Genomic DNA, 12,010 nt, shown 5'->3' with positions numbered 1-12,010 from the left:
GTACAATGTGTAGCCTTCTCAGTTGTTGGCTGCAAATGTTCTTGGCATACTGATTGTTGTTGTTGCTTTGCCACCCACTTGTGAAACCTGGAGATGCCTGCTGGCCGAACAGTTTCTTGAAATTTTCAAAGCAGCGGCGCCGAGCTGCCTGGGTCCTGTGGCACCTGCATTTTGTCTGCGGCGCTTGGTTGTTCACTAAGTAGGTACCTGCTTCATAGGTTCTAGGTTTCTATTCGGCGTTGGTGGGCGCATGAATTGGGAATCCTGCGGCCAATCTATGGGTGGACGGACGTTGTGGAGGGGTCGGCGATCGTTTCTGCAGGGGGAATTGTGCATCGACGGGAGCGCTGTTTGTGGGTTGCTGTTCGCTTTGATGAGGGGAGGAGGAACAGTGGTTGGGAGTCTCTATTGATGGATTCTATTCTATGTTAAGGTGTTTGTTTGTGTTTTGTCGTTTCACTGAATGTCACAGCTACAGATTACAAAGCTGATGACACCTGTCAAAGCGCGTTTCGTTGCACGACGTAGTTGTTAACTAAAATCCTAAAATCTGATAAGTTGAACGTAACTATAAAGCAACGGCTTTATAGGTGCCTACGTTATAATCGTAACGTACACATAGCACTAAAGTTAAATTTGTAGAATTGCGCCCCTGGACACTCATGAACGCTCGAAGCTTAGGTATATCAGAATTCTTTTAGAGAGTGTATCTGCAGAAGCATGCAAGTGCCAGCGCTGATCCATACGGTTGAAAACCAGATTACTTGTTGCAATGCTGAGATAAGGAATAAAGCTTTGAAATATTCCACTCTCAATTAATAAAAGGAAACTGTTACCAAAATTAGTTGAGTTTGATTCATATTATGCTTTAAGCATTTGCTATTAATTTCATTTGTAATAATTTAAATAATTTTGCAATGGGGTGTCAAATTAGATGTGAACGGTGGCTGGTCTAAGCGATCTGTAACTATGTAAACATGATTGCTAGGTAGGTTGGTTCCGAGTCTGATAGGAATACCTACCTTAACACATTAGTAGTGCACTAAACTGTTAGTGCTCTGTTGTCATCGAGATTAAATGTAATTCCCCTAGTAGTACAATTTTTAGAATAGTTCGATACAACATGAGTAAACGAGATATCTTTTCCGTCAGGAGAGCTGCGTTTCGACCGTTTAAGTTTTAAACATTGTAGGTATAATAGGTATACTGGCACCTAGACACGTTGAAAAGCAGATTGGAAATACAAAGGTATTTCATTTGTAGACACAATTTACCACTTAGGTACAACCGTATAAATTATTGTGTTATGTTGTTATCAATAAAAAAAACTTCTGAACTATAATTCTACTTTTAGTCATTATGTATGTGTAGGTACTGGCAGAAATCTGCTAGTTCACGGGCCCACTGCGGAAGTCAACCGGGTACGTACGTTTGTGTGATCATAATTACTATGTATTTATGTACATGTTTGAAAAACTAGAGATCGTACGGCAGTACTAAATAGTAGAACTATTATATTTGTATTCGTAAAGCTTTGCGAGGCACGTTCCACTGTTGCTAACAGTAAGGTCCGTGAGAAATCGTAAAGTTGCGCGAAAGTATTAAATAGTAGAACTATTATATTTATATTCGTAAAGCTTTGCGAGGCACGTTCCACTGTTGCTAACAGTAAGGTCCGTGAGAAATCGTAAAGTTGCGCGAAAGTATTAAATAGTAGAACTATTATATTTATATTCGTAAAGCTTTGCGAGGCACGTTCCACTGTTGCTAACAGTAAGGTCCGTGAGAAATCGTAAGGTTGCGCGAAAGTATTAGATAGTAAAACTATCATATGTACCTATATGCCTGAGAGGCGAGAACTTGTACAGCTTTACGAGGTGCGACCAGCAAGGTTCGCGAGGATTCGTATATGTTGTGTGCAAGTCTTGTACAGCTTTACGAGGTGTGAACAGCAAGGTTCGCGAGGATTCGTATATGTTGTGTGCAAGTCTTGTACAGCTTTACGAGGTGCGAACAGCAAGGTTCGCGAGGATTCGTATATGTTGTGTGCAAGTCTTGTACAGCTTTACGAGGTGCGAACAGCAAGGTTCACGAGGATTCGTATATGTTGTGTGCAAGTCTTGTACAGCTTTACGAGGTGTGAACAGCAAGGTTCGCGAGGATTCGTATATGTTGTGTGCAAGTCTTGTACAGCTTTACGAGGTGCGAACAGCAAGGTTCGCGAGGATTCGTATAAGTTGTGTGCAAGTATAAAATGGCAGGGCCTGGCATGGACTTAAAAGTCACGTTCCACTGTCGTGGAGTCCTTGAGTAACACTCAAAGGTTGCTTTAAACGGCGCGGCGGTAACTTGTTGGTAAGGTTATTGAAAGTGGTAATGGTAAGGTAATGTGTGAGTAAAAGGTAAAGGTAATAATTTCCATAAATCGTCAGTGTAAAACGATTCGACTGTAGTGACATTTCAAAGTTGTCCGGTTGTTTATAAAACACTAGCAAACGCTACGCTAGTAAAATGCACGTAAAAGTCATTACGGGGCTTTAATCGCAAGTACGAAGCGTCAGGAAAAACTTCATTTCATCATTATTGTTTCAACTCTGAAGCTAGAAATAAAATTCTTACATTGGGACAATGCATTCTGAAACTGTTTTACAAGTAAGTGAAGTAAAATTATTCAGTCAAAGCCCGACAAGGGCAAAGGCAATACTTGGTCATTTGAAGGAAAAGGGAAAGGAGTAGGTAGCTAGAGTAAAATGTGAGGAAACCACTGGGAGTATGAAGATTTATTATATTCCATTAATAGGCAGGTACAGTTTGGTTTTATCTATTTTTATATTCATTTTGATTTTGCCGCTAGTGCAAGATGAGTGCTCGTTGGCTGAACGTGCAGCAATATTTGAGACTGTTTGATTCCACATGGACTAACAGGCGGGATATCGGTGTCCATCGACTGATCACCAGACTGGTTATTGATGTCGGCAAAGTGACGGAGTTTAATTTGTTTTTACTAAACAAAGGAAGGGATGTAGTGTACTGTATTATCACCGATATCTGTCGTCTCGTTGTCGCATAGACGCGGAGAGTGCACACTATACTCTATGGCCAGTTGGCGGGAAACCGGGAGAGTGTGTGGCACGGGAGTAAGACGTTATGTGGGCAAGCGAGCCGATATCCTAATTATCGGATGGTAATTACAGAGACACAGGTAGGGCGAACACTACACAGTTAATCACTTATTAATTAATGCACTTAGCCATCTTCTGATGAAGGTTACATTCCGAAGCGACTTCCTCTTCCTACTTCCATACAGGAACTAATAGTATGTAGGTTTGTCAGAGTATATGTAGGTAGGTACGTATGTGGGGTATCGATCATTCATCTACGTTGAGAATGGTCGCAAGTGAGTTTTCGTCGGCAAATTCATTAGTACTGTAAACGCTGCATTTGCGATGGTATCAGCTTCCTGTTAAATTTTGCGTTTCTGAAACGAACTCCTGGTGACTGTGAAACAGTGAAAATGTATGGAAAAACCCGTAATCGCATGCGCGAGGTATCAAATGGCCGATATCGGAGCAGCAAATTATTTGACAAGAGCTTTACCTTGGTAAGTATTTTTTTTTTGCCCACCCTATAGACTATAGTGAATTGTAGCAGCCAACTTCTAATCAAAGGCGTATTTGACAACCTGCATTAGCTAGTATTCAATCCCACCTAACATTGCAAACTCTGTAACCTCTCCCTACACCAAACCTACATTTGCAAATATAACCTCCCAACACAGTATTAATGAACTCAACAAACCTTCCTAGTTCAAACGTGCAACTATTTCCGATCCCTAAGGGCAGAGCTGGTACATGACCATTATATTGATGGCACCAACAATGGCGGACGCTATACATCATATTACTTCGAGCCTTATTGAGACAACGGTTTAAGGGACTAGACACGAGATACATAATAAATTGCGGGGTTTTCGGGTCAGGTGTACGGTTATGCTATCAAGGTTTTCTAAGGTCATAGAATTTTTAAATAAGGCTTCAAAAATTGGGACTTTAAAAAGGTGTGCAATCTACATTTGATTTATGTATCTCCATTTTCGTAAGACTACGCATAATATTGGTCACAGTGGCTTTAGTAGATAATCTAACTGCAACCGGCGATTGTACCCACGTGTCGGATGGGCCACTTTCCAGAATAAAATAAATGAAGTCTATGTTATGTCCTTTTCCAGGCCCTTGACTATCTGTGCACTAAACATTAAATCGGTTCTATAGTAAACAAACTGACGGAGTTACTTTCGTGTTTGTAGAGTAGTCCAATAAGGATTCTTCTTTATTTATTTGTTCCTCACTACTAAATATTACCAATATTTATTTATCTATACTAATATTATAAAGCTGAAGAGTTTGTTTGTTTGTTTGTTTGTTTGAACGCGCTAATCTCAGGAACTACTGGTCCGATTTGAACAATTCTTTCAGTGTTAGATAGCCCATTTATCGAGGAAGGCTATAGGCTACTTTTTATCCGGGTTCGTGCAGAGGTTCCCACGGGATGCGGGTGAAACCGCTGGCAGAAGCTAGTCTCATACTAAAAATCTAACCCAGGAACTCGATATTTGAAGCTAGCGATGTGGCAACATAAAATTCACCGCCAAACCGCATCTTGCCTTTCATATCCCGAAGTTTATCATCAACATCAATCGTAACCAGATTTAGTTTCTTTTACATTTCCTTTTGTCTCAAATATCAAAGAAAGTTCAAGTCTATTGGAAGAATCGGGTCTTTTGTATTGTTCATTATGAATTAGGAAATATTTATTAAGAAATACTGGATTTTATTATTATTCTTTATTGTACACACACATATTTTAATACACACACAATACAGAAAAGTTATGTACAAAGGCGAGCTTAACCCAGAGTTGGGTTCTCTGACAGCAAACCTTAGAGCGATAGAGAGATGCGATATGGAAGAGTAAGTTACAAGTGCACAACATTAAACTAAACAAAGATAAAAATTACATAACATAAAATACATACATATATATAATACATAAGATATAATAAATAAATAAATAAATACATACATACAAATAGGGTCATGCTGATAGGAAATGTTCCCTAGTTCGTCTCTTGAAGATATCTAACGATGTGCTCTCACGTATACTGTGAGGCAGAGCGTTCCAAAGCCTCACAGCGCGAACAGTAAAGGATCCATCATAACGGCTCGAAGTATGAGGAGGGACACGGAGAAGAAGAGATACAGAAGAGCGACAGGGTTTGCCTCTAGGAACAAGGAACTCAAAGCGTTCCCTAAGATAACTTGGAGCGTTGGGATTGTGAAGAAGAGAGAAGAGAAAAGATAGAATATGAGCATCTCGACGCCGCCGAATTGGCAGCCACTTCAGCTGGCTCCGAAATTCTGACACATGGTCATATTTCCGGAGACCAAAAATGAAGCGGATGCACAGATTCTGCAGGCGCTCGAGTTTGTCAAGAAGTTCCTCAGTCGCATCAAGAAACGAGACATCAGCATAATCTAAAAGAGGGAGAAGAAGCGACTGAGCGAGAGTAATTTTTGTCGGAAAAGGCAGGAACTTCTGGAGACGTTTGAGTGACTGAAACGAGCAAAAAACCCTCCTGCTTACTTCTGCAACGTGTGAACCCCAGGACAAATGACAATCCATAAGTATCCCCAAGTTCTTGACTTTTGAGGAGTATGGGATGGCAACGCTATCATATGAGACCGGTGGTGGAGAAGGCAGTTTATTAAGGAAGTATCTGCCACCAATAATGAGAGCTTGTGACTTGGCAGGATTCACTAAAAGACCGAAATCCTTTGCCCATCGACTTATGTTTCCAAGATCATTATTGATGGCATCAATCGCTCTCGGAAGCTCTTCAAGTCTAAAATGCTGATAAAGTTGCAAGTCGTCTGCATAGAGATGGTATTGTGAAACTAGTGATTTAGTGATGGCGTTTATAAAAGCGGAGAAAAGTAATGGAGAGAGAACGCCACCTTGAGGAACACCCGCAGCGAGTTCCCGCCACTCAGAGGAAGCCTCATCAACGCGGACTGACTGCGAGCGACCTCGAAGATAAGAGTTGAACCACTCAACTGCAGAAGGAGATACATTTAGTGAGGATAGGATACCTAAGAGGATGTCAAAATCAACCGAATTAAACGCACTGCTAAAATCCAGCAAAACCAAAACTGTTAAAAGCCCCTTCTCCATAGCCAGCCGGATGTCATCAGTAATTTTGATGAGAGCAGACACTGTGCTATGGCCAGGGCGAAATCCAGATTGGTATGGACTTAGCAGGTTGTTAAAGGAGAGATAACGAGAAAGTTGATTGTTGACAACACTCTCAAGGACTTTAGATAGGATGGGAAGTATGGATATGGGACGGTACTGAGAAACTGAGGATGGATTGGAGACTTTGGGCAAGGGCAACACATGAGCTTTCTTCCAAGCTGATGGAAAGGAGCTAGTGAAAAGGGAATAATTGACGAGATGGAGAATGACAGGAATGATGATATTAAGGATAGGAAGGAGCATTTGCAGGTGAAGGCCGTCATCCCCTACAGCTTTTGTGGAGATAGATAGAATGGCACGTTTGATATCTCCTTCCGTAGCCGGGTGGAAAGAAAACGAAGTACATTTAGGCAAAGAAAGGTTTGAGAGATACTTAATAGTAGACGATTTAACGTTGTCGTCCAGTGTTACTGGTGACTTCGAGAAATGGTCATTAATTGTGTTTAGATTTATATCGGGAGCGCTATCATCAGCTACCTTCCCGATACCAAAAGACTTAAGGAATTGCCATACTTGTGCTGTGTTGAAGTTTTTAATGGAGTCGTGAATATGGCGTCTCTTTGCATCTCTGCACAGACGATTGCAACGATTTCGTAACTGCTTGTAGAGAGACCAGTTCTCCTCAGTTGGATCCCTTCTGAATCGGCGCTTAGCCTTATCCCGTCTAGACATCTCTTGTTTTATAGTGTCAGATAGCCACGGGGCTGGAAGGTGTTTAACTTTGACTTTTTTAACAGGTGCATGTTTGTCGTAAAGTTTCAACACCAACCTGTTAAATACAGATACCATGGAATCCACATCAGTGCAGTCGTAAACAGGAGACCAGTCAATTGTACCCGCATCCTCCATCAAACGATCCAAATCAATGTTCTTGAAACTGCGAAGGAAAAGAAATTTGGATTTACGCTTAGGTGGACGAATCTTGTAAGATAGAAACAGAAGGTCATGATATGAGAAAGAGGCAGGAAGTTGACCATGAGTGGCTACTTTGCTAGGGTCTGATACTATTATAAGATCTAAAAGAGAAGGATTACAGTGAGGGGCGTGATGAGTAGCATTAAGCTGAAGAATGTTCATATTGACAGAAGAGACAAGAGATCGAAGTTTACGGCTGCGCACATCATCCTTAAGTAAACAGGTGTTGAAGTCTCCGAGGATTATAGTGTGGTCGTAGCAGGGAGTAAAAGATTCAAGTTTCGACTCAAAAGAAGAAAAGTAGTCGAAAGTGCATGACGGGTTATAATAAACACCTAAAAGTATTTTGACAGCATTAAAAGTAATTTCAATAAAAAGATGTTCAGCGAATTTAGAGTAATCGCCCGGAGACTTGTCAACAATATGATAGGAGATATCACCACGTAGATAAACGGCGACCCCTCCGCCTCCCTTGCCAGTTCTGTCATTACGCACAAGCTTGTAGCCGGGCAAGGAATATTGAGTGGAGGGAAGTGCTGGTTTGAGGAAAGTTTCAGAAACAAGGATAGCATGAACAAGGTTTGAGTCAAAAGAGGACAGAAGATCAGCATGATGAGCGGGAATACTTTGAGCATTTATGTGGACCACATTGAAAAATTTACCATAAGGAGAGAAGGTGGTAGCGAGTTGATCACGTAGATGCACTGAATCATCATTGAACGCACTGGCAAAGCTCTCGTCAGACGCACAAGAAGACGAACAAGAGACAAAACTATCATCAAAATTATCGAACATGACAAGTATACTAAATTAATTATTAACAAACAAAAAAAAAAAATATATATATATATTTATAATAAAATAAAATTTAAAATTATAATAACAGTTACCTATTATTCAACATCCTCGATGCACTCGCCAGTTTGTTAAATGTACCACAACATAGATAAAAAGGCTCGTATCCAAACATAGTTTCCGAACGAATTCAGGAGTAGAGTGAGTTAATCTATGGAAGATGTTATGTCAGGCCGGCAGGCAGTGATGTCATTAAAAACTAAACAAAAATCTGGAGTGACCGACATTGAAAAACATGAATGTACTATTTTGCATGCCTTTTCGACCTCTTCCCTGTTGGAGACTTGTTGGACAATGGACTTTCCCGTGCGCCCAATGTCGGCTCGCTAGCGGAAGTAGCCAACGTCGGAAACTGCCTCGTTAATTGCTGTAGTTCAGCTGGGGATTCTATTTTTCGCCTTGATTTGTCCGGTAGCAGTACCACAATCTTGCCTTCGGATGTCCAGCACTGTTTCACTCCAAAATGCTTGCGGGCGGCAAGAAACGCGTCATGTCGGGGTTTGGTCAGGAACTCCGAGAAAACCAGTCCAGAGCCCTTCAACATGGTCTTGCTTTGCCACACTTCACTACGAAGACTAAGGCTCTGGAATCTAATTAGTAACGGACGTGGCTTACCAGTCTCAGTGCCCAGACGATGACATGAGGCTATATCCGCCGCAGAAATGTTGGACATCTTCAACTTCTCCGTAAGAACTATGACAGCCTGAGACACATACTCTTCATCTTTCTTTTCCGGAAGACCATGCAGAAGGAGAACATGCCTGCGTGAAGCCATCTCATGCCTGTCCAGACCCAGCGTCAGCAACTCCATCTGCAGTTTGAGGGCACTCATTGTCTTCCATACCAGACACTTGAAGTCAGTGTAATCCCGGGACAGGCTGGCAATGGTTTTATGTGAGGCCTCATTGCTGCTCACATTCTTCAGCTCCTCTTCGTATGCTGCCATCCGTGACGTAAATGTGTTGGACAGTTCTTCCATACTGCTAGCAAGTTGTGTGTACAGGTCCATTGTGATGTTAAAAGTGTAGTGAAAGTGATACAGCTTAGAGATTTATATAAGTGAGTGCATCTATAGATAATGCAACAATTTAGTGCATATGCACAGTGAAAATAACAATATTTGTATTTTTAAATAAAATAAAACTCAGGAGCAATAATAAAAGTTGTGCTCTTTTCAACTACCCTCAGAAAAAAAAAAAAGCTAACATATTATTTTACTAACATAGTCAAATTTTACATACTCTCTCAAAAAGCGAATTACATGAAAATATTGACTGAGTAGGAGATGTTCTTTCTCTTCTTATTAAATTGTGCACCCTGGACTTTCATACTTCTCTCCATTACACGACACCCTACACACTTACAACTGTTTGACTATCTAAAGTAATTCCAAACTTTACCTATTCCTTTAAATTAACATTTTCGTGCTTTCTAAATCAAATTATACTAAAAACATTTCTTCAAGCATACCAAAACATTTCTCTATAATCTAAAAACTGAAATTCTCTCTTCCAACATTACAAACACTATCATCGTCTATGACGTCAGAAGCCTGCTTTCTATCTCCACTAAACTGTTTACTAATCTGCCCTTCAAAATCAGTGTTCAGTTATTAAAATACAAAAAACCTCTTAAAACAACCCCCATAAATAAAACTGCGTATACGGCATCAAGTATCAATGTCAAGCCTAAACCGATACTCAGACTTACACACTTAATTCTGCGGCCACGACACAAATTGCCAATGAATTCTCAACCTTATTACCTTCGAAATAGAATTTTATAGCTTCAATATTGACGGTTTGTTTCCTGGTGATGTTTTGAAGAATATCGTGTGACATACGTCATATCGAGTGCGTTCGTCTGGATGTAGAAATAGCATGGTTTCCTGTGATTTTACGGTTTGTTCATAATAATGTGACGTGGGGTTTGAGATTATTGAAATAATTTGAGAAGACAATCCCCAGGGCGCGTGCTGAAGATCACAGTTCAGTAGCATTGGATTTTAACCGTAAAGCAAGGTAAAGTGTCCTCTGGCAACACTTATAAATAGAATTGATTTTAAAGATGTCACATGAAGTGTACTTTATGAGAAACTCATTCATGTATTTATTAATCCTTGCAAAGAATTGCTCTGAAGATTTCAGTCATTTTAGAATAATATTATGTTTCAAACGTAGTTTCTAGGAGTTATGCCCGATTCGTCATTTTAGTGATTTGGCATCCATAAAAAACGTGTCCCAGTTGGTCATTCAATAAAATATTTTATTTTGCTTAGTCCCAATTGGTCATCCGTACTTTATTTTGTAAAAAGTACTGTCAACAAGATAAGCTTTACAATATTGTAATATGTTTTTTTTTATTTATTTTGGTTATGTTTTTTCCGAACATGGCAAGACGCTATTATATAATAAAATAATAATAAAATCGCGATTTCAACGGCGTCACACACCGCACGGCCAAAACCAAAATACCAGGATCGCATAAATCAGATGAGTAATATACCAATCAACGAGTGTCCATGGAACTGCCCACCGTGTACTAAGACCGCATAACTTACAAGAGTATAGCAGTCAAGAGTGTCAGGATTTTACGTTTTTTTCCTTATTGTAGATAAACATACCAATTTACACCATCATTCATCATTTTTATGTATACAATCTCTTTTCTAGTTATGGGCCCCTGGTACTTTTATTACCGGCACAAAAAGTATCGAGTCACATTTTCGGGTTTATAAAATGCCCATGTTGTCTACACCTGTGTTTTAATGTAAATTTTATTATATTTATATGAGAGCTATACCTTTACCTACATCAAAGTTTTTCATTTAAAATTTCTTCTAACACTTTTATTTCTGACGGTACAGTCAACTTCAGGTCAGTGGTAACAGTTTTGTAGGAAAATCGTACTTATTACTATTGAGTTAAGGTGCATGACAGTTACCACTGATGTGCAGTCTACCGTACTCTGATACGTGAAATTTTATGCGGGTGACGAATCGGAACTCAAAATTTAAATATTAAATTATTTATTTTGCTCGAATGACCAATTGGGATTTGATGTATGGAAAAAATAGTTGGTGACCAATCGGTACTAATGACAAATTGGGAATAACTCGTTTCTAGTTCGTGTAACAAAACTGAACTTTAGTGAAATTCCGTCTACCTCCACACACCAGTTTTTTATGTGATACTTTTCAACACATTATTAAATTAATCACTTACTATCTAATTAGCCGGAGTGCCCAATAGTTTGTTATGACAACTTCAAAGCTCAATCCGAGATATAGGAAACTATTAACAAAAGTAGATTCAAAAGATGAAAAGAAATATTTTTAATTCCAACGACTTGTCGCGTCGGGAATATAAAAATATTAAAAAAGACACACCGCTACATCCGTTTCCTGTTCGGATTTCGTAGTTTGCGCGTGCGCAAGCTTTTTCCCAATTAAGATGGCGTCCGAAGGCGGAAGCGACGTCGTTCATAGTAACCAGATACGTCATTTCCGTTTAGAATATGACAGTTGCGAAATTTGGATTTAAACGATGACGTGTAATTTGACAGGAATGTCAATTTGTTACCGAATGTCAATTTGTTACAGAATGTCAAATATGTTCGGTTTGTGACCGTTATTTTAAATTTTGGCACGAGATTGCAAGATACGCAGATGGTTAAATTTTGAAATGTAATATTTTAATTTGCCTTGGTAAATGTGACATTTCGTTGGCTAAACATAAATGCTGTATTTGACATTTAATACTAGCTTAGTCAAGGAACTTACAAAATATAAGCATAGAAAGCAGGTAAACTATTGAAACGAATAATTTGTCACATAAATACTTATACAACGATATTGATGTTGTACATTTCCGAGTTAAAGTTTATGCAAACATTTAACTTCTAACAATTACGTAAGGAAAACATTGCA

General features: G+C 39.5%; 2 protein-coding genes across 3 annotated transcripts in view; both read right to left on the bottom strand.

Annotated features, from left to right (window-relative positions):
* The window catches only part of LOC124640580 (fibroblast growth factor receptor homolog 1-like), a 103,095-nt gene that overhangs the window by 17,509 nt on the left and 73,576 nt on the right, over window positions 1–12,010 (bottom strand). The gene's annotated exons all lie outside the window — the stretch shown is intronic.
* LOC124640584 lies at window positions 8,097–9,215 on the bottom strand. Its single transcript, XM_047178405.1, has one exon. The coding sequence runs from the start codon at window positions 9,089–9,091 to the stop codon at window positions 8,327–8,329; it is 765 nt and encodes a 254-aa protein (XP_047034361.1). The 5' UTR covers window positions 9,092–9,215; the 3' UTR covers window positions 8,097–8,326.

The sequence above is a fragment of the Helicoverpa zea genome, chromosome 21 (genome assembly GCF_022581195.2).
Source record: "Helicoverpa zea isolate HzStark_Cry1AcR chromosome 21, ilHelZeax1.1, whole genome shotgun sequence".
Classification (NCBI taxonomy): Eukaryota; Metazoa; Arthropoda; class Insecta; order Lepidoptera; family Noctuidae; genus Helicoverpa; species Helicoverpa zea.
The sequence above is the reverse complement of the archived record's forward strand: the minus strand, read 5'-3'. Positions and strand labels throughout refer to the sequence as shown.

Excerpts from the sequence above, each read along its gene's own strand:
- LOC124640584 (XM_047178405.1), bottom strand. The coding sequence starts at position 9,091 with ATGGACCTGTACACACAACTTGCTAGCAGTATGGAAGAACTGTCCAAC.